This window comes from Cervus canadensis, chromosome 16 (assembly GCF_019320065.1).
Source record: "Cervus canadensis isolate Bull #8, Minnesota chromosome 16, ASM1932006v1, whole genome shotgun sequence".
NCBI classification, from domain to species: Eukaryota; Metazoa; Chordata; class Mammalia; order Artiodactyla; family Cervidae; genus Cervus; species Cervus canadensis.
Window position 1 is genome coordinate 13,975,536 of NC_057401.1, and position 22,458 is coordinate 13,997,993.

The 22,458-nt window shown below is 39.2% G+C and overlaps 2 protein-coding genes across 7 annotated transcripts in view; one reads left to right on the plus strand and one right to left on the minus strand.

Annotated features, from left to right (window-relative positions):
* The window catches only part of CWC27 (CWC27 spliceosome associated cyclophilin), a 241,541-nt gene extending 236,426 nt beyond the window's left edge, over window positions 1-5,115 (minus strand). For 2 of the 4 annotated variants that reach the window (XR_006273416.1, XM_043489002.1), the window contains exon 1: window positions 4,658-5,115. Coding sequence is in view for 3 of the 4 variants with exons in the window: in XM_043489002.1 (XP_043344937.1) it covers window positions 4,658-4,699 (42 nt within the window). In the remaining variant the exon portion in view is untranslated. The remainder of the gene's footprint in view (window positions 1-4,657) is intronic. The other 2 variants (XM_043489001.1, XM_043489004.1) reach the window with 2 other exon arrangements.
* Window positions 5,116-5,149: 34 nt separating this feature from the next.
* Window positions 5,150-22,458, plus strand: part of SREK1IP1 (SREK1 interacting protein 1) — a 36,549-nt gene continuing 19,240 nt past the window's right edge. For 2 of the 3 annotated variants that reach the window (XM_043489007.1, XM_043489009.1), the window contains exons 1-3: window positions 5,150-5,338; window positions 11,089-11,157; window positions 14,643-14,690. In XM_043489007.1, the coding sequence (XP_043344942.1) occupies window positions 11,112-11,157; window positions 14,643-14,690 (94 nt within the window). In that variant the 5' untranslated portion in view covers window positions 5,150-5,338; window positions 11,089-11,111. The remainder of the gene's footprint in view (window positions 5,339-11,088; window positions 11,158-14,642; window positions 14,691-22,458) is intronic. The other variant, XM_043489008.1, reaches the window with a different exon arrangement.

A 22,458-nucleotide genomic window follows, 5' to 3' on the forward strand; every position in this document is an offset into this window, starting at 1 on the left:
ATATATTATCACATGTGAAGCAGATCACTGGTCCAGGTTCAATGCATGAGACAGGGTGCTCAGGGCTGGTGCCCTGGGATGACCCTGCGGGGGTGGGATGGGGAGGGAGGTGGGAGGGGGGTTCTGGATGGGGAACACATGTGCACCTGAGGCTGATTCATATTGATGTATGGCAAAAACCACTACATTATTGTAAAATAATTAGCCTCCAATTAAAATTAATTACTTAGAAAAAAATGAACAACAACAAAAATAAAGGCCAGAAAGTTAAAAAAAAAAGTCCATACTACCCAAATAATCTATACATTTAGTGTAATCCCTACCAAAACTCCAACGGCATTTTTCAAAGAACCAGAACAAATAATCCTGAAATTTGTATGGAACCACAAAAGACCCCAAATGGACAAAGAAACCTTGAGAAAGAATAACACCCAGAGGTATCATGCTCCCTGATTTCAAACTATACTACAAAACTATAGCAATCAAAACAGAATGGTATTGGTATAAAAAAACATACGCATAGATCAATGGAACAGAATAGAAAGCTCAAAAATAAGACCACACTTACATGGTTAATTAGTTTACCATGGAGGCAAGAATGCATAATGGGGACAGGATACTCTCTTCAATAATCTATCCTGGGAAAACTGAACAGCTGCAAGTAAAAGAGTGAAACTGAACCACTGTAATATACCATATATAAAAATAAACTCAAAATGGACTTAAGACTTGAATGCAAAATCTGAAACCATAAATACCCTAGAATAAAAGATATGCAGTAAGCACCTTTGGTACTGGTCTTAGCAAATTGCTTTTTTTTTTTTTATCAGATTTCAAATGCAAGGGCAACAAAGGAAAAAATAACCAAATGGGACGATATGAACTAACAAGATTCTGCACAGCAAAGGAAACCATCAACAAAATGAAAACATAACCTACTGAATTGGGAGAAGATATTTGCACATCATATATCTGATAAAGGGTTAATCTCCAAAATATAAAGAGAACTTATATAACATATGTAACAAAAAATCTGTTTAAAAACCACATGTAAGGATCTGAATACACATTTTTTCCAAAGACATACAGATGGGCAACAGGCACATGAAAAGATGCTCAAAATCACTAATCATAAGGTAAATGCAAATCAAAACCACAGTGAGGTATCACCTCACACCCAACAGAACGGTTATTACTAAAAAGAAATAACAAGCATTAGCAAAGATATGGAAGAAGGGAACATCTGTGAACTGTGGGTGGGAATATAAATTGGCACAGCCACTATGGAAAACACTGTGGAGGTTACTCAAAAAATTCAAAATGAACTACCATACTAACTAGCAATTCTACTTTTGAATATTTATCGAAAGAAAAAGAAGACACTAACTAGAAAAGATATATGTGCCCCTACGTTCACTGCAGCATTATCACAAAAGCTAGCAAAGTAATGCTCAAAATTCTCCAAACCAGACTTCAACAGTGAGTGAATCAAGAACTTCCAGATGGTCAAGCTGGATTTAGAAAAGGCACAGGAACCAGAGATCAAACTGCCAACATCCACTGGATCATCAAAAAAGCAAGAGAGTTCCAGAAAAACACCTACTTCTTCGTTGATTATGCTAAAGCCTTTGACTGTGTGAATCACACACATCAAGACTGCCAGGAGAAGTATCAATGACCTCAGATATGCAGATGACACCACCTTTATGGCAGAAATCGAAGAAGAACTAAACAGCCTCTTGATGAAAGTGAAAGAGGAAAGTGAAAATGCTGGCTTAAAACCCAACATTCAAAAAATGAAGATCATGGCATCCAGTCCCATCACTTCCTCGCAAATTGATAGGAAAATAATGGAAATAGTGACAGACTCTTTTCTCGGGCTCAAAAATCACTGCAGATGGTGACTGCAGCCATGAAATTAAAAGACACTTGATCCCTGGAAGAAAAGCTATGATCAACCTAGACAGCATATTAAAATGCAGAGACATTACTTTGCCAGCAAAGGTTCATCTAGTCAAAGCTATGGTTCTTCCAGTAGTCATATATGGATGTGAGAGTTGGAGTATAAAGAAAGCTGAGCGCCAAAGAATTGATGCCTTTGAACTGTGGTGTTGGAGAAGACTCTTGAGAGTTCCTTGGACTGCAAGGAGATCAAACCAGTCCATCCTAAAGGTAATCCTGAATATTCACTGGAAGGACTGATGCTGAAGCTGAAGCTCCAATACTTTGGCCACCTGATGTGAAGAACTGACTCATTGGAAAAGACCCGGATGCTGGGAAAGAATGGAGGCGGGAGGAGAAAGGGATGACAGAGGATGAGATGGTTGGATGGCATCACCAACTCGATGGACATGAGTTTGAGCAAGTTCCTGGAGTTGGTGATGGACAGGGAGGTCTGGCGTGCTGCAGTCCATGGGGTCGCAAAGAGTCGGACGTGACTGAGCGACTGAACTGAACATATGGAAACAACTTCAGTGTCCGCTGATGGAGGGGTATAAAGAAGACACAGCAGAATACTCCTCAGCCAGAAAAAGAAAGTAATATTGCCATGTGCCTCAACATGGGTGGAGCTTAAGAGTATCAAGCTAAACGAACTAAGTCTGACAGAGAAAGATAAATACCACACGATTCCATTTACATGTGGACTCTGAAACAGAAACAAATAAAACCCAGACTCTTAGATACAGAAAACATTCTGGTGGTTGCCAGAGGTGAGAAACAGTGAAAATGGGTGGGAGGTGAGGGGTAGAATAGATGAAGGGAATCAAGAGGTGCAAACATCCAGTTGCATAAGTCAGTCAGTCATGGGGATGAAAAGTACAGCATAGAGAATACAGTCAATAAAATAGCATTAACTTTGTATGCTGACAAGTGGGAACTAGACTTATTGTGGTGACCATTTTGTAAGGTTTCAAATGTTAAATCATGTTGCACACATGAAAATAATAATGTATATCACATATACCATACTTCAATAAAAAATAATAGGGATAATATCTTCATAGGTTCATTATGAGGACAAAATGAGTTATTATACACAGACTGCTTAGAACAGTACCTGATAGAGTAAATGCTCAAAACATGGTAGCTATAGTTGTTGTAATTATTATTTTTATAAACATTTTTAACAACAGGAAACTTATAAAAGTAAGTTTATATGGTAAAACCACATTATGGTTGGGTCACCTTTCTAACCAGGTTTTCTTAATCTTTTCATTGGTAAGCTACTGAATTTAAAAAAAAGGTACATTGCTCCTCCTTCAGCCATGCATTCCCTCTGGCCATAACTACTCCGTCACGTTATCAGTGGCTCTTTTTCTTAACGCTTACAAGTAAGATAATACTGTGATAATGTTTCTTAAAAATAAAACATATGGGTTAATATAAAATATAGATTAAATCATAATACACGGAAATTTCATCTTCAGTAGATAAGGACATTTTGGTCGAGGGGTACTTTCTAAGTTGATACTACTCTTTGAAGAGAGAAATTTTATCCCATTTATTTGGAATATCTTTGAATCCTTTTAGTACAGACCACTAAACAAACATTCATTAAGCAAACTTATTACATCTGCTTTAAATTCTTTCCAGGCCAAAATTATTTTCTTTTTATTTTTAATTGGAGGATAACTGCCTTACAATATTGTGCTGGCTTCTGTCACACATCAACATGAATCAATCATAGGTATACAGGTGTGCCCTCCCTCTTGAACCTCCCACCTTCCACCCCATCCCACCCCTCTAGGTTGTCAGATAGCACTGATCTGAGTTCTCCAGGCCAAAATTCTCACCAAGCTGTCTATGGTACAGAATTTTGAAGCTTCAATTCTTCAATTGGTTTTATGCAATTAAAAAGTCCCAAACTGGTTTTGAAGGAAAACTTGGGCTATGCCTGATATTCTCTCTCAGTCCAATTCTGTTCAGAAGAACAATGTTTTGCATACACTAATTTTCATGACTATTTCATCAGTGTATATTTCACCCAACTTATGCTGTGATAATAGCGACAATGCTGGCTTTTCTTTCCACTACCCAGTTTCGCTGACAAAGCCCAGGTCAAAAGATACTTCGTCCACGAAGACTTTCTACTTTACCAGTTGCTAACTTCTCAGTAATACCATAGCAAATGCTCCTCTGTCCACTAGAACGCCTAGCAAACATACCATTAGGTTTTTCTCTACCTGCCTGCCTCTAAAACTAAAACCATTAGCTCTTCTAGGGCAGCAACAGGTTTTATCCATCCACCTTTGTATTCCCCGCACCTGGTGCCTAGTAGGCATTCAATAAAGAATTGTATAACAAATGGAGAAATAGCTATCTCCAAGTTTAGCAAAAGAGTGTCAATTTTTAAAACATACTTGGCTTTTTACCTACGACCCTAGAAAACGCATGCAGAGTTAGGGTGAAGCAAAACAAGGAACAGAGCAGCCAGGAGGTTGGTAGACGGAGAAATAATTGTTGGTTGATGAAGAAATCTCCACTTGAGGACTTTTTCAATTATGTGCTGAGAAGTGCCAGCATATGGTTTTCAATGCAATCCTGCTCAGAGACATAGGTAAAGTTTTTGCAATCTCTTTCACCCCTAAAACCCCAGAATTCCTTTAATCAATGAGATATCGCTTTGGGGAGCCCAGGTACCCTATGTGAGACTCACCTTCCCGTTCGTGGGAGGCTCCTGGATGTAAATGTTGCTCATTCTGGTCAGTGCTCAGGACTCCGCTCCTAAATGGGGATGAGAGCGAACCGCCGGTAACTAGAGCTGTCCACCTATCGGTCACGCTTCCTTAAATTGGGAAGTCGCGGAAAGCTCCAGCCGGTCAATATCCCGCAAGACAGTGGCACCACAACAAACACTCTCTTCCCAAAGCTAGGTCCTCACGGAAGCCGCCATGTTCCTCCCGGACCCGAGCACCGCTAATCCTGAAAAGGGGGATTCCAATGGTGTCCAGAGTATTGAGAAGAGACTATTAATCTTCTGTAGATTAAGTTAACTTGTATTCCAATTTTTAAACCAACAGTTCGTAAGTCTTGGTGTTGTTTACTTCACTACACGCGTGGGCCGGTCTCCTTCACCCCCTCGAAGCTGGCAGTAATGGTTCGCGCCGTGTGTGGTGTACAATACGATTCCCCCGGAAACTGCATCAGCAGCCACTTGGTTCCGCGGCCTCCAGGGGCTTTTAGGGCCTTCGCCTCCTGTCACCCGGGTGCCGCGGCGCGGGTGGGAGACAGACGGCCCCCTGGCTGGGTGTTGTCCTCGCGGCCAGCGGGAAGCGAGCGATCCCTCAAAAGCCTAGGGGTTCTGCGACCCCTCTTACCAACGCCATGGCAATTCCAGGTAAAGACCAACCGCAGGGGTTTGGGCGAGGGAGGGAGTAGGTAGGGTAGGTTAGTGTGCGCCGAGTAAGGAGTAGTGCCCGAGGGTGGAGGCGTTAAAATTATCAGGTTCGTTTGGTTTACAAGAAAAATTTTACAGTCCAAAAATAAACTCTAAAGGAAAGAAAAGAAGAAAGAAACTATCTCCCCCCGCAGCAGCTCAGCTCCCACTGCCAAAAACGGACTTACAAGGAAAGTATATATAGGGCGGCGTGGGGGATGGGGTGTTTGAGACAGACTCCTATCTGCAGGCCTAGGAGGCAGCTGGCCCAGAAAAACTAACCTCAACTTTAGTATGGTTTGAAAATAAAATTTGAGGTGGCAACACTTGGCGGACCCAAGAAGCCGAAGGCATTGTTTGCACTGGAAGTGTCAGGGCTGAAATGAGCCTCTGGGGTTCCACTTCTCTCTCTTCCTGTTACATATAGTAGCTGTGTGGTCCTGAACCCGTCTTTTTGCCCTTCTGGGCCTCAGTTTCTGCAACTGTTTAAAAAAAAAAAAGAAAAAGGAGATGTGCTGATTTATACCCGTGGTTCCTTTCAGTTCTCCTTGCGGGAGCTATTTTGAGAAATAAACACCACCACCCCCACTCCCACCCCTCCCCCTACTCAAACATGCAACTTGGAGATTCACAGTACTTATTAAAGACAGAATTGCTGTGGTTCAGAAGCCCTAACTTTGTTTTAACCTGCCCTCGCCACTATTATTGACCACGTTTGTTCTGTGGCAGCCTTTGCTGAGCTGTACTTTGCACATAGCTGTTACGTATGGGAAGGTTGGACTGTTCTACCAACTGCAGTTTGGGAGGATCACACAGGGCACTGTCAGTTCAGTCATGTCCGACTCTTTGCGACCCCATGAACTGCAGCATGCAGGCTTCCCGTCCATCACCAACTCTGGGAACTTGCTCAAACTCATGTCCATTGAGTTGGTGATGCCATCCAACCATCTTATCCTCTGTCGTCCCCTTCTCCCTCCTTCAGTCTTTCCCAGCATCAGGGTCTTTTCCAGTGTCAGTTCTTCGCATCAGGTGCTCAGAGTATTGGAGCTTCAGCATCAGCTTCATTCCTTCCAATGAATATTCAGGATTGATTTATTTTAGGATTTACTGGTTTGCTCTCCTTGCAGTTCAAGGGACTCTCTAGAGTCTTCTCCAATACTACAGTTCAAAAGCATCGATTCTTCGGCGCTCAGCTTTCTTTATAGCCCAACTCTCACATCCACACATGACTACTGAAAAAACCATAGCTTTGACTAGACAGATCTTTGTTGGCAAAGTAATGTCTCTGCTTTTTAATACGCTGTCTAGGTTGGTCATAGCTTTTCTTCCAAGGAGCAAGCGTCTTTTAACTTCATGGCTGCAGTCACCATCTGCAGTGATTTTGGAGCCCAAGAAAAGAAAGTCTGTCACTATTTCAATTGTTTCCCCTTCAACTTGTCAGGAAGTGATGGGACCGGATACCATGATCTTCTTTTTTTCAATGTTGAGTTTTAAGCCAGCTTTTTCACTCTCCTCTTTTACTATCATCAAGAGGCTGTTTAGTTCTTCGCTTTCTGCCATAAGGGTGGTGTCATCTGCATATCTGAGATTATTGATATTTCTCCTGGCAGTCTTGATTCCAGCTTGCACTTCATCTAGCCCAGCATTTTGCATAATGTATTCTGCATGTAAGTTAAATAAGCAGGGTGACAATATACAGCCTTGACGTACTCCTTTCCCAATTTTGAACAAGTCTGTTCCATGTCTGGTTCTAAGTGTTGCTTGACCTGCGTACAGGTTTCTCAGAAGGCAAATAAGGTGGTCTCATATTCCCATCTCTTAAAGAATTTTCCACAGTTTATTGTGATCCACACAGTCAAAGGCTTTAGCGTAGTCAATAAAGCAGAAGTAGATATTTTTATGGAACTCTCTTGCTTTTTCTATGATCCAATGGATGTTGGCAATCTGATCTCTGGTTCCTCTGCCTTTTCTAAATCCAACTTGACCATCTGGAATTTCTCAGTTCACGCACATTGAACCCTGGCTTGGAGAATTTTGAGCATTACTTTGCTAGCATGTGAGACCAGTGCAATTGTGTGGTATTTTGAACATTCTTTGGCATTGCCTTTTTTGGGGATTGGAATGAAAACTGACCTTTTCCAGTCCCATGGCCACTGCTGAATTTTCCAAATTTGCTGGCATATTGAGTGCAACACTTTCACAGCATCATTTTTTAGGATTTGAAATAGCTCAACTGGAATTCTAACACCTCCACTAGCTTTGTTTGTAGTGATGCTTCATAAGGCCCACTTGACTTTGCATTCCAGGATGTCTGGCTCTAAGTGAATGATCTCACCATCATGGTTATCTGGGTCATTGAGATCTTGTAGGAGATGAAAGATATACTTATTCATAGACCTGGCAATTTTCATTAAAGGCGTATTGCATGCTAGGCTCTGTGCTAGGCCCCAGGAATACAGTTGCTCTTCGCACAGGACTTACAGTTTAGCAGTGAAAAGAAAGTACTAGAAAGTCAGACAGGTGTATGACAGGGAAAATACACAGCCTTGAGGAGCACATAGAAAGGGCATCTGATAGGAGACTGGAGAGTTCAGAAGGACTTTCCAGAGGATGTGGCATTTAGGATGAGACCTGAAGAATTGTGGGAGGGGGACTTATAGCCGGAGGGACCAGATATGCAAAGGAAGAAGAAATGTGTGAGAAGACGAAAGGAAAGATGTGCCCTTTGGATGGAACTCCGAGTATAAACATAGAGAACTGAGAAATTAACTGGAGACAGAACAACAATAGCTAATATTTACTAAGCAATTGCTGCATGTCAGATGTGTCAGACGCTGTCTCAAGCATTGTATTTTTCTCTTATTTAACATTGGCACCCACACTGTGAGATAGGTATTACAATGTCCATTCTGCAGTTCAGAATGCTGAGGGACAGAGAAGTCAAGTGAGTAAATTGAGACAGCTAGGAAGTGATGGGTCAGTGCGGTTCCTCTGGACCCTGTGTGCTTATCCATTTTGCCATGTTTTAGTATAATTACGAGGCAATTTCCCATTCATAGAGGACATTTTAAGCCATGAGAAGGAATTTGGATGTTTCCATCAGGACCACAGGAAGAGATTTAAGGATTTTTAAACGTACTCACGTTTGGAAAGTGCATTATGGCTGCACAGTAGATTGGAGGAGAGCTAGTTTGGAGGCAGAGTCACCAGTTCAGAGTAACTGGTAAGTTATGATGCCTCACCAGATGGTCTCAGTAAAAAAGGAGAGAAGTAGATAGATTGGAGATACATTTCTGGTGGTCAAATCACTGATTGATTCATGCTAGGTGAGTAAGATTGGAAATGAGGTACACCTGGGTTTCACTGTTAGGCAGTTGGGTGGGGCTATTTCAGGCAACACCTGAGAAGAAGCAGTTTTTGGCGAGATGATGTGTTCAGTTGGGTCTTGTGTTGAGGTGTAGTCAAGGAATGGAAATATCTAATAGACAGTAAGAGAGAAAATCTGTAGCTTAGGAAGGAAAACAGAATCAAAGAACAATTTGGTGTCATCCACACACTTATAATAGGCCGGGGGAATGGAAGTCTTTGCGCAGATGGAATGTGTAGAGTGTGAAGGGAAGGTCTGTGGCTGGAGCTTGGAGAATATCAACGTGTAAGGGGCCAGCGGAGAAAGTCCAGTCTTCACAGTAGATTGCCTCAGCATCCTGATAAGCTGAGTCAGCCCAGGTGGCCTTTGCCCCACACAGCTGCATCCTGAGTTGACCTGCTGCCACTGTTGGTTTCATTATTTGAGCAAGTGTTTTGAGCACCACTGTGGTATAGGCACAGTGGGGGACACAGTGTCACAGCCTGTGTCCTCATAAAACTTAGGTCAAGTAATGAAATGTAATGCACTGCTTAAGAAAGAGGACAAAAGTGATTTTTAAAAAAAAATCCTTATTGAAGTTCCCTTAGACTTAGACCAGAGTTATAGATATGTTAACCTTCTTTCAATTCAAAATAATGCTTCAAAGTGTAATCATCTTAAATTGTGCCATTAAGTTAGATGGTAAGACATAGATAAACTGCTTAAACCCAGGAAAAAATTGAAATAATAAGCATGACAGCACTGTAAAAGCACAGTGCCAGTGCCGTTAGAAAATACAGAAAATGTGAAGGTAATTTCTCGGATGATTGATCCAGATAGTGTATTACACGAAAATAGGGCTGCAACGATTCTGATCATCAAAAAGGACAAGAATGTGCTTTTATTTTTAGGTATAATGCTCATACAGATGTTGTTGTTCAGTTGCTTAGTCATGTCTGACTCTCTGCAACCCCTTGGACTGCAGCACACCAGACTTCCCTGTCCTTCACTGTCTCTTGGAGTTTGCTCAGATTCGTGTCCATTGAGTCAGTGATGCTGTCAAGCCATCTCATCCTCTGCTGCCCCCTTCTACAGCATGGCGTTTTTTTGGGTGGGCCTGCTAGTGATTATTACAAAGTATGACTATAACGTATCAAGGTTAGTTTCCACAGATGATAATCAGCCTCACCTGTTTTATGGTCACCTGCTTTAGCTGCTTTTCCACTGCAGTGTGTGTAACCATTGTGTAGGTAACACAATGAAATGTATACCTTGTTACTTCGTGAGATTATGGACTCGGAGTTGTTATTAAGGAAAGGGCATTTTAACACACTGAAACTCAGTGAAGTTGTGGTTTAGTCGCTAAATCGTGTCTGACTCTGGTGACCCCAGGTTCCTCTGTCTGTGGGATTTCTCAGGCAAGAATACTGGAGTGGCCTGCCATTTCTTTCTCCAGGGGATCTTCCCATCCCAGGGATCGAACCCGCGTCTCCTGCACTGCACGCAGCTTCTTTACCGCTGAGCCACCGGGGAAGCCCCTCAGTGAAGTTTTCTTTCTTTTGAAACTGCTTTTATCATTCACATTCTTACATTCATGTTAATAATTAACCATTCCCGGTGAAGAGTTACCTGGCACAAGTGGCAATGTATGTTATTGATGTAGGTGGCAGGAAAACTTTTCTACAACTTGAAGAATCATATGTACATAAAAAATTTGAATATTTCCATCACCTCAGGAAGTTTCCTTGTGTCTCAGTCATTTCCCCCTACCCAGCAATCATTGTTTTGTTTTCTTTTGTCTTTTAATTCCTTTTCTTCTAGAGCCTATCATGTTTCAGATAGACTAATGACAATAGTTTCAAAGCTGGCAATTGGGAGCTGTAGAAATGACTGATTCCCAACTGTTGAAGTATTTTCTTAAGTTTATAACCTCAAAGCAACAAAAATTTGTTGAGAATCTCCTAACCACTCTACACCATGCTAGACACTAAGTTGTATACAAAATGTAGCATGGCCCAAATCTGGAGAATCTAGCATTTTTTGCTCCTGTAAGTTCCCTGGGAGGGGAAGGACTCCTACCACTCAACCTCAGCAGAATTCTAGATTCAGAGGAAGCCTCTGTAACATATAATAATGCAAGATGTAAAGACTTCTACAATTTGCTCCTAAAATCTTCAGTTAATGAAATTTTATTGAAAATCTGCAATGTAGCTTCTCTGAAGAATTTACAAGTGCAGTCATTGCCTTTTGTCTACAAATACTTGCATGATAGCAACCCTTCTTAGTGTTGGGTTTGGTTTGTTTGAGGGAGGATTCTTGGCTTGGTTTTTGAGAAAGCAACTCATTCACATGTTTTAAATTTTAGAGATATAAAAGGTCTGTAGTGACATGCCTCTCACCCTTTCCCCCCTGGAGCCAGGACTGCTTTCTTCAGGTAACCAATGTATATCCTTGCAGAGATTTTTTTTACATGTCTGTATCTATTAATGTAATGTGTATAAAATGTATATTATGTATAACTGTGCAGGGGTTTTCCTTCCTTTTATACAAATAGCAATGTACCACAAGCAATATTCTATAGTTTACTTTTTTCTTTCAGAGATCATTGCATATCATTAAGTAAACATCATCCTTATTCTTTTATACCATAATTGATGACTAGATTACTTCCACTCTTTTACTATTACAAATATGCTGCAGTGAATAACTTTGTACATAAACCTGTATGCATTTGTGCAGGTAAATTGAGGATTAGTCCCCAAATGTGGATATGCTGTATCAAAGGAGTATGTACTTGAGTGCTTCTGATGATTTTGTCTGCTTACTTTCCATAGAGATGGTACTGGTTTATACTTCTACCAGGGATACACATATGTATATGCCCTGCCACGCTGTCTCCAACCTTTTCAATTTCTGCTGTCCAGATGAGTGAAAATGGAATCCCAGGATAGATTTTAATGTACATTTCATTTATCATGAATAAGACTGAGCATCTGTCCACATGTTTCAGAGTTGTCTTTATTTCCTTTTCAGTGAAAGTCGTGTTCCGTTTCTTTGCCCCATTTTTTCCCTAGTGGCAACTGGTCTTAATGATTTGGTGGGTTTTATAGAGTAGGGATAACTGCCCTTTGTTGGTACTAGGAATTGCAAATATTTTTTCCTATTTTTTTAAAGTGTATTTTGAGTTTGCTTTTGGTAGTCTTTGCCATTCAGATTTTGTTATGTAGCCAGATTTCTGAGTTTTTATTTGATGGCTTTTGGATTATAGGTTATGATTATTTAATGGCTTTTGGATTGTAGGTCATGATTATTTAATGGCTTTTGGATTGTAGAAACATTTTGAGGGAGGCAGGTTTATTATTCTCAAAATTTGAAGAGGAGTGGAGCAGAGAACAGCATGGGAACCTAAGTGGGGAAATGGAAAACTTGTCAGAGTCAGGGCCTCCCTTACAATCCTGCTGTTCAGTTTGACACAGATCTCAAGTACTGGTGTATCAACAGAGTTCTTGTTCCAGACAGCAGAAACTGGCTTGCTAATTTAGGCAGGGAAGGGAAGATAGGCTCCAGGTAGAAGGTTCAAGAAAGATAGGTTCCAGGAAGATAGGTTCAAGGTTCCAGGTAGAAGCATTTAGTTGGCCAGATAGTCACAAAAATTATAGACAAATGAAGCTTGAAATCTTAATTTAACCAAAGACTGATGAGGAAATAGCTGATGTGAAATTATTTAGAGTTCTTATTATACTTCCCTTTCGTGTAAAAATTACAACCTTATTAAAGAAGATGAACTGCTCTGAAAAAGTTTCATATTTTATTCATTCTAAAAATATGAGATACTTGAATGATGAGTTTTATCAATGTCTTTCGTCAGAGATGAGTTAATTTCTAATACGTGCTGAGATGAGATGATTTCAAATCTGTCCATTACAGCGTCTTAAGTTTGCTGTAAGAAAGATAACGGGGCATTTAGCACAGTTTTGTTCAGTGTTATTCAGTGTCTATGGTTTCTATGGAAGCAAACTTGACATTGACCTGGATTCTCTGAGCCTTTTTTTCAATATGCAGTTATTTCATAACAAAGAGCCTGATTTTATTATTAACCCAATTTCATTTCACAATTCTGCTACAGTGCAGCATATGTGTTTTTACACTCTGCAATAAAACCCACAGGTTTCAGGGGAGAAAAATGAGGTTGGGGCACCACACTCAAAAATTTCATCACTGTTACATAAAAAATCATAGGAACCTATCTGCACATGTTAATTGGCTAAGAGATACATAAATACTGAAATAAGTAGGGCATTATACCTTCTAAAAGACCTGAAGTTTGCTGTGGAAGTGGAATTCAGAAGAGTTGCAGCTTGTGAGTTGTTCTAAAGTAATAGTAGGAAGGTGATAATACAAAACCAGATAGGTATGGATGCTGCTGTCAGCACACATGGGGTGAACTGAGGTCACTAGAAATGTTTTGAGATGTGCCCATGTGTGTTTTAAGGCTCCAGTCAACTGGATGCAGTTTTTTGTATTCACCTAGTCTATTTCATGGACACATTGTACTCAAAGTGTTCCCTCTTAGATGCATTGGAACTAATTTATGTCTTTAAAATCAAGCATTGTAGCAGAACTGACTGTATTTTTACTAGAACAACTCAGTAATGTATATTTTAACTGGAAATTAATATTTGACTTTATAATACTGAAATGGTTTGAAAAAGATCTTTTTTTAAAAAATTAGGTATATTACACTAGCTACCATATTAAATTGGGATATCTCCATTTGAAGGATTTGGAAGTGAAATACCCTTCATTAAGTAAATAGAGTAATACTGTACTGGCCCTCTGATTGATTGATGGCAGCCCTTACTGGAGGTTAAAATCAGTTTCAAGTATATATACACACACAGTGGAATATTATTCAGTCATGAAAAGGGATGCTATTCTGTTTTGTGCTACAGTATGGATGAACCATGAAACCTTAATTCTAGATACAATAAGCCAAGTGCAAAAGGATAAATGTTGTATGATTCCACCTATATAAGAGAGCTAAAATAGGCAAATGCATAGAGACAGACAACAGAACAGAGATTACCAGGGGCTAAAGAGAGAGGGGGATTGACTATATTGTTTATTGGTTACAGTTACTGTTTGAGATGATACGAATGAAATTTTGGAAATCATGTAGTGGTGATGGTTGCATAACATTGTGAATGTACTTAACACCGCTGAATTGTACACTTTGACATGGTTAACATAAAATTTTGTATGTATTTTATCACAATAAAAAATCAATGTTATTTCATCTGTTCTTTGTATCTTCAAATTACTTGTAGGTACCACTAATTATACAGAGATACTGTAAATACTTATAAACATGGTCAGACTGAGTCTGTGACTAGTTTCCTTTCTCTTGTCAAAATCTGAGTGCCAATTTGAGATGTTCCTTCTAATACCTAGCAATTAAAGTATCTTTCTAAAATTTCACCAATTCCTTTAAGAAAGTTAGAATTTCTTTTTCTTTTAAGGGTAAACAGAAGAACATTTGTTAACCTGAATGTTTACATATCTATCTAGTCAATTGCTTTGTATTTGAGGGATAGGCCAAAGTACCCTGGAATTTCTTCTGCAGTGTTAGAGAATCCTTGAAATGTTGAAACTCTTGACTATCATACTGCATTTCTCTTGTGTTAGAGAAAAATATCTTCTTTAAGTATTTGTCAAGGAAATAATTTTAATGAATTAGCTTTTCCAGTGATTTCTAGTAATTATAATAGTTGAGTAGTACTCTAAACTAGGTCATGAGGGATTTGGTTTTTTTAAGAAATAAAGTCTATCGCAAGTGGTTTTCTCAGCTTTTCCATGTGATGAAATGTTTGTTTTTACTTATCTATATGTCTTCTAAAATGTTATCTAATTGTATTTCAGGTTGCAACAAGGACAGTGTCCGAGCAGGCTGTAAAAAATGTGGCTACCGTAAGTACATTAAAGAATAGCATTTTGTGCAATGAATCATTGCCTCTTTGGACAGTGTGATTTAGCATCCTGATTTCAGGCCTTGGGCATAGTCCTTTAGCTCTGTTATTTGGCTCGGGTTTGCAGAAAATTCAGAAATCCCTCTGCCAGCACTGAATACTCACTTCTATTCCCTGCCGTGGACCCAGTGACAGGTGGCTGTGTATCTGGTGACTAGCAAAGATGTCATGAAGTACAAGTGGAGTAGATTTAGGAGCTTGGAGAAAGTCTATTCCAGAAAAACCTATATAGATACTTAACCTTTTATTCCTTATCCCTGCAGACACTAGGTGAAGAGGTGAGCAGTGGAAACTGTTTATGAAAGATTTTCCTGTTGATTGAATTAACTCTTTATAAAGGTGAATTTGGTCTGGTGAAACCTTGATTTAAACAGCTCCATTATGATTAATGAAATGGAATGGAAAGGTAAACTTCAGCATGTGCAATTATGCAATTTAAATCTGTACTTACGGACTGTAAGCAAATATCATTTCTCTACATAAATGTGACAATTCCTAAAGCCTTGATAACAGCTCTAACAGTGGAATTACACTGTTTTCTAAGTTGTTTGGAGAAAATGCAAATGAACCTGGATTGTTGTTGATACTCTAGTTCATAGCAGAGTTATTTTGTAACAGAATAAAGATGTTCTTGTATGGAAAAAAATTTTATTTTTTAAATCATGCATTAAGAGAGTACTTGAGGTATGAATCTCCAAGAGAAGGGCTAAGAATAAAAGCTTGCTGGGAGAACCAAGTCACATGCCTCCAAGCAACAACTGAAACCTGGCTCAGTTGAAGCTTCCTAACTAGCAAAAGTGGGCATGTAGGTATACATATCCTTCATATAAATAAAAACTCCTGACGAATGTGCTCGCATGCAAGAAATGAGTACAATGAAGTCTTTTCTGTTTTTTAAATTTGCTTATATTTATTTATACTTTATGTCTTTCAATCCTTCTTAATTTCATTTCTTTATTTAAGATTTAAGTTTAGGAGTGCCCACAGTGAAAAGCTGTGGCATAATGAGTAAGCCCACAGTGAAACGCAGAGAAGACATACCTAAGTGAGGCTAGTGGTTATGGGGAGAGGGCAGAGGGGTCTGCACGTGGTTTGTGGGGGAAGGGCACACAGAGAGTTAGTCAAGGTTCTGGTAACAGTCTGTTCCCTCACGTGAGAGATGCAGCTATTTACTTTATTCTCTTTTAACTGTAAGTATTCATTTTATATACTCTTCTCTAGTCTTCTCTGTGTGTGATGCACTTAATGATAAAGCTTGTTTGAATTTTTACATTAAAAAAGAAGTTCTATATATATAAATGCTATGTTCACTTCAAAATCTAGAATGGATTTCCCAGTCTGTCTACTAATATCAGTGTGTCTACTTGGACTTCTTTTAACATGAGACTTAGAGGAAAGCCTAAAGTAAAGAGCTAGTCTGAGCCGGGTTCCGGCAGGTCTGGTGGATGGGGGTACAGCCACGGAGGGCTGAGCGGGAGCATGTGTTAGTCTCTCAGTCGTGTCCGACTCTGCGACCCCGTGGACTGTAGCCCGCCCAGGCTCCTCTGTCCATGGCATTCTCCAGGCAAGATTACAGGAGTGGGGGTAGCCATTATCTTCTCCAGGGGATCTTCCCGACCTAGGAATCGAACCTGAGTCTCCCATATTGCAGGCAGATTCTTTATCATCTGAGCCACCAGGGAAGCCCAAAGCGGAGCCTAGGGGACTGCTCCTTGGAAGCGGTGATAAGAAGCGGGGGGCATGCTAATAATAACTGAGGTAAGCTGTAGAGAGGCATCTTCAGGGAAGAGCCAGCTATCCCTTTAAAAAGTGGTAGAGGGAGCTTTCTGAGCACAGTTTGACCACAAGGGATTGTGTGTTTCAGCAGCTGTCATAAAACGATTGGGAGATACAGGGGTGATGGTTAGTTAAGTCAGAGGAACAGAAAGAGCAATATATGGGCGACACTTCAGGGAAGTTACATGAATACAGATGCCTATACTTTTGGGTAGGAATAGAAATGATAGGGATGTGAAGTTTGGGGGTTTAACTGGGTTTAAGAATTCAGAAGTTTAAAAAAAAAAAGAATTCAGAAGTTTATAATGTAGTTCTTATGTTCTCAAAACTCAGGACCTAAGATAGAGACAGAGCTTGGTTAAATTCATTGCATTTCATTGCTAAAACAACCCTGTGAGGTAGGTAGATTTCATAGTCCCAAGAGGTGGCTAGGTGGTAAAGAATCTGCCTGCAATGCAGGAGATACAAGTTATATGCCCAGGTCAGGAAGATCACCTAGAGAAGGAAATGGCAACCCACTCCAGTATTTTTGCCTGGAAAATCCCATGGACAGAGGAGCCAGGCAGGTCATGGTCCATGGGGTCACAAAGAGTCAGAGGTAACTTAGCAATTGAGCACACACACATTTTTAGGAATATTCAGAACCATTGGTCTGCCACCTAGGTATAACTTTTAAACAGTGGGCAATAACTAGCTGTGTGACTTTGGGCAAGTTACTTAACCAGCCTGTGATTCAGTTTCCTGTCTGTAAAATGAGATTATAGTACTTATTTCCGTAGACTTGTTGTAAAGATTGAATTAGCTAATGCAAGTTCTAGATCTATGCCTTGCCATAGTTATTCTTCAAAAATCAAGAGGATTACTCTGTTGTTAATTATATATATATATATATTTCAGGATTGCTCTGAAAACTGGGAATTGAATTCTGGTTATTTGTAAGACTTTATTATACTATGCCATGGTATTTTTTTCCTCATTCAAAAAAATTGTGGTAAAATACATATAACATAATTTGCCATTTTAACTTCTTTTAAGTATACAATTCAGTGGTGTTAATTACATTCCCAGTATTGTACAACCATCACTCTCAGTTACAAAGCTTTTTCATCATACCAAACAGAAACTCTATAAACATTAAGCACTAACTCCCCACTCCTCCCTTCTTCCAGACTCTGGTAACCTCTAATCTACTTTCTATTTCTATGAATTTGGTCATTCTATATATTTCATGTAAGTGGAATCATATATTTGTCCTCTTGTGTCTGACTTATTTCACTTAGCTTAATGTATTCAAAGTTCGTTCATGTTGTAGCACATATCATAACTTCATTCTTCCTTATGACTGAATGATAGTTCATTGTCTAGATGTACCACATTTTCTTAATTCATTTATCTGTTGATAGACACTTGGGTTATTTTTACCTTTTGGCTGTTGTGAATAATGAGCAATGAATATTAATGTGTACACATCTGTTTGAGTCCCTGTTTTCAATTCATTGGGGTATATAACTAGGTGTGGAACACTGGGTCATATATGTTGAGCTTGAGGAGTTGCCAGTTTTCCACAGCAGCTCCATCATTTTATATTCCCACCAGAAATATATCAATATAAGAGTTCCAGTTTCTCCACATTCTTGCCAATATTTATTTTCCTTTTTTCTATTTTTTTTTAAATTGTAGCCATCTCAGTAGATGTGGTAGCTTGTGATTTTCATTTGCGTTTCTCGAATGACTAATTATGTTTTGTTTTTTTTTTCAGGTATTTTCTTTCTTTTTTTTTTTTATTATTTTTTTTTTCCAGTGGGTTTGTCATACATTGATATGAATCAGCCATGGATTTACATGTATTCCCAATCCCGATCCCCCCTCCCACCTCCCTCTCCACCCGATTCCTCTGGGTCTTCCCAGTGCACCAGGCCGGAGCACTTGTCTCATGCATCCCACCTGGGCTGGTGATCTGTTTCACCATAGATAGTATACATGCTGTTCTTTTGAAATATCCCACCCTCACCTTCTCCCACAGAGTTCAAAAGTCTGTTCTGTATTTCTGTGTCTCTTTTTCTGTTTTGCATATAGGGTTATCGTTATCACCTTTCTAAATTCCATATATATGTGTTAGTATGCTGTAATGTTCTTTATCTTTCTGGCTTACTTCACTCTGTATAATGGGCTCCAGCTTCATCCATCTCATTAGGACTGATTCAAATGAATTCTTTTTAATGGCTGAGTAATATTCCATGGTGTATATGTACCACAGCTTCCTTATCCATTCATCTGCTGATGGGCATCTAGGTTGCTTCCATGTCCTGGCTATTATAAACAGTGCTGCGATGAACATTGGGGTGCACGTGTCTCTTTCAGATCTGGTTTCCTCAGTGTGTATGCCCAGAAGTGGGATTGCTGGGTCGTATGGCAGTTCTATTTCCAGTTTTTTAAGAAATCTCCACACTGTTTTCCATAGCGGCTGTACTAGTTTGCATTCCCACCAACAGTGTAAGAGGGTTCCCTTTTCTCCACACCCTCTCCAGCATTTATTGCTTGTAGACTTTTGGATAGCAGCCATCCTGACTGGCGTGTAATGGTACCTCATTGTGGTTTTGATTTGCATTTCTCTAATAATGAGTGATGTTGAGCATCTTTTCATGTGTTTGTTAGCCATCTGTATGTCATCTTTGGAGAAATGTCTATTCAGTTTCTTAGCCCTTTTTTTATTTGAGTTGTCTTTTTGTTCTTGAGTTGTGGGAATTGTATATATACTAAATGCTAAACCCTATCAAATATATAATTTGCAAATCTTCTCTTCCATTCTGTAGGTTGTCTGTTCACTTTCATAATTTCTTTGCACAAATGTTTTAAATTTTGATGAAATTCAACTTACCAGTTTTATCTTTTGTTGTTTTGCTGTTAGTGTTTTACATGTAAGAATCCATTGCCAAATCCAAGTTAAAGAAGACTTACCCCATGCTTTCTTCTAAGATTTTTATGCTTTTAGCTCTTACATTGTAATGGTCTTTGATCCATTTCGAGTCAGTTTTTGCATATGATGTGAGGTGAGGAATTCAACTTCATTAATTTGCATGTGGAAATCCTGTTCTCCTAGCACTGTCTGTTGAAGAACAGTGCTTTCCCCATTGAATAGACTTAACAAATTTGTCAAGAAGCAATTGACTATATACGTGTGGGTTTATGTCTGGACTATTTCACTGGTTTATGTGACTCTCCTTATGACTGTATCACCCTGTTTGATTTCTGTAGCTTTGTGCTAAGTTTTGAAATCAGGAAATATGAGTCTTCCACCTCTATTCTTTTTCAGAATTTTTTGGCTCTTCAGGGCCTCTTGTATTTTTGTATAAATTTAGGGGTCTGTTTTTCTATTACTCAATAAGCCCCATTACTTTTTGCAATCAGCTACTGAAATGTTATAACTTTGAAAGGTCTGTGCATATCTGTGGTCAAAATTTAATTTTCTGATCATCTAAGAATTTTTCTGCTCATGAGAGTCTATTTAGAAAAGAACTCACAAGAACAATATTTTGGAGTAATTTCCTAAGTTTGCTCACTTATGTTCCCCAATTGAAAAAAAAAGAAAATTTTTTGTAGCTTCATAAGCAATGCGTCGTCTTATCAGTTTAGGGTCAGTTTCATTAAAGCAAGGCTAAAAAGGATGTGAGACAAAGACTGCTGCCAGTGTGGTTATTATTTAAGTAGTTTATTTATATTAAATAATAGTGACAGTATAAGGTGTTTGGATGCCAAGCTAGTTTAAGTAAAAGAAAAATTGTATCATCAGAAATTCTGATCAAAATGGCAAGCTAAACCAACATAGAAAGTCTTTTGTTTGGCTCCAAACAGAGAGAGATACTGGAGAAAAATATAGTAACAACAAAAATAAAAATAAACTAGCTCAAAAGAATAAAAGGAAAATTGCCACATGTTAGAAAGGAAAAGGAGCTCAAAGCCAGAGTAGGGAATGATAGCTGAAAACAATGAGGTTCACAGGCCTCCTGGGTAGACTTTTATGGAATACAGAATGAAGCTTTAGACCCCTGCAGGATCACAGCATGGCTGGAGTGGAGGCTCTTGGTTAAAGCCAGACTGCTCAAAAAAGCAGTGAAGCAGGAATTACAGAAGTTTCATTTACTGTCTAGGGGAAGTGATGAGAAAGTTTACTGTGGTTCAGTTCAGTTCAGTTCAGTCGCTCAGTCGTGCCCGACTCTGTGACCCCATTAATTGCAGCACGCCAGGCCTCCCTGTCCGTCACCAACTCCCAACTCCTGGAGTTTACTCAGACTCGTGTCCATCGAGTCGGTGATGCCATCCAGCCATCTCATCCTCTGTCATCCCCTTCTCCTTCTGCCCCCAGTCCCTCCCAGCATCAGGGTCTTTTCCAATGAGTCAGCTCTTCGCACGAGGTGGCCAAAGTATTGGAGTTTCAGCTTCAGCATCAGTCCTTCCAATGAACACCCAGAACTGATCTCCTTCAGGATGGACTGGTTGGATCTCCCTGCAGTCCAAGGGACTCTCAAGAGTCTTCTCCAACACCACAGTTCAAAAGCATCAATTTTTCGGGGCTCAGCTTTCTTCACAGTCCAGCTCTCACATCCATACATGACCACTGGAAAAACCATAGCCTTGACCAGGCAGACCTTTGTTGGCAGTGTAATGTCTCTGCTTTTTAATATGCTATCTAGGTTGGTCATAACTTTCCTTCCAAAGAGTAAGCGTCTTTTAATTTCATGGCTGCAGTCACCATCGGCAGTGATTTTGGAGCCCCCCAAAATAAAGTCTGACACTGTTTCCACTGTTTCCCCATCTATTTGCCATGAAGTGATGGGACCAGATGCCATGATCTTAGTTTTCTGAATGTTGAGCTTTAAGTCAACTTTTTCACTCTCCTCTTTCACTTTCATCAAGAGGCTTTTAGTTCCTCTTCACTTACTGTCTTCAGCTTCCTGTAAAACAATAATTAGAGGAAAAGGAATAATTCAGAATTGACAGCCCAAGCTTACACCACTTGTACGTATGAGGAGTGAATTTACACTGCCTCCAATGAGGCAGAAACTAGTTTCCCAAGCTAAGAAATTAATATGAAAAGTTAGTCTGTTATCAAATTAACTTAAAAAAGTAAGTCCAGTTACATGCCATTATTAGTGAAACTACTTAGAAAACTGAAAACTACATAGAAAATTTCAAAGTAAAGGGATGGAGGAAAAAGAGCAGATAGATATTAGGTTGAATATTGTTGATATTCAACAGTTTTACTCATAAAAATGGTAATTTTATATGATTCAACTAATAATAACCAAAAGAGCAACTAGTAGACCAATTATAATATTAGACTTTTGAGGCAAGAGCAGTTCTAATCAACCAAGAAGATAAAATAATGATTCTGACTATACCAATTAATATAATTTCAAAACATGTATAGCAAAAACTCTTAGAAGGAAAAATGGACAAATATATAGTGATAAAGGTACTTAAAAATTATACTGTCAGAAATTATTACACAAAAATGTAAGATGGAGGTTTGAACAATAAAATAAACATAAAAGCCTCTCTTCAACAAATCGTGATGTATTCTTTTAAAATACATTCCAAGTTTTTCCCCAAATTTACTACAAGATAGGCCATAAAAGAAATCTTAGCAAATACTAAAACACTGATACCATACAAACACTGAAACACTGATACCATACAGATACTCGCTGATAACAGTGTAACACACTTAGAAATCAGCAAAGGGTAATCTGAAAGCTCTGTATGTTTGGAAACTGAAAAGAACGTTGTTGAATGATTCATTTGGAAGGAAATCACAACCAAGAAAATTTGTTTCCAGCAGTATGGCAGGCTGGACCCTTCTATAAACAACCAAGAAACTAGTATAAAATATGCAATGATATATTAGTATGCTAGGAGAAAATACAGAATTCATG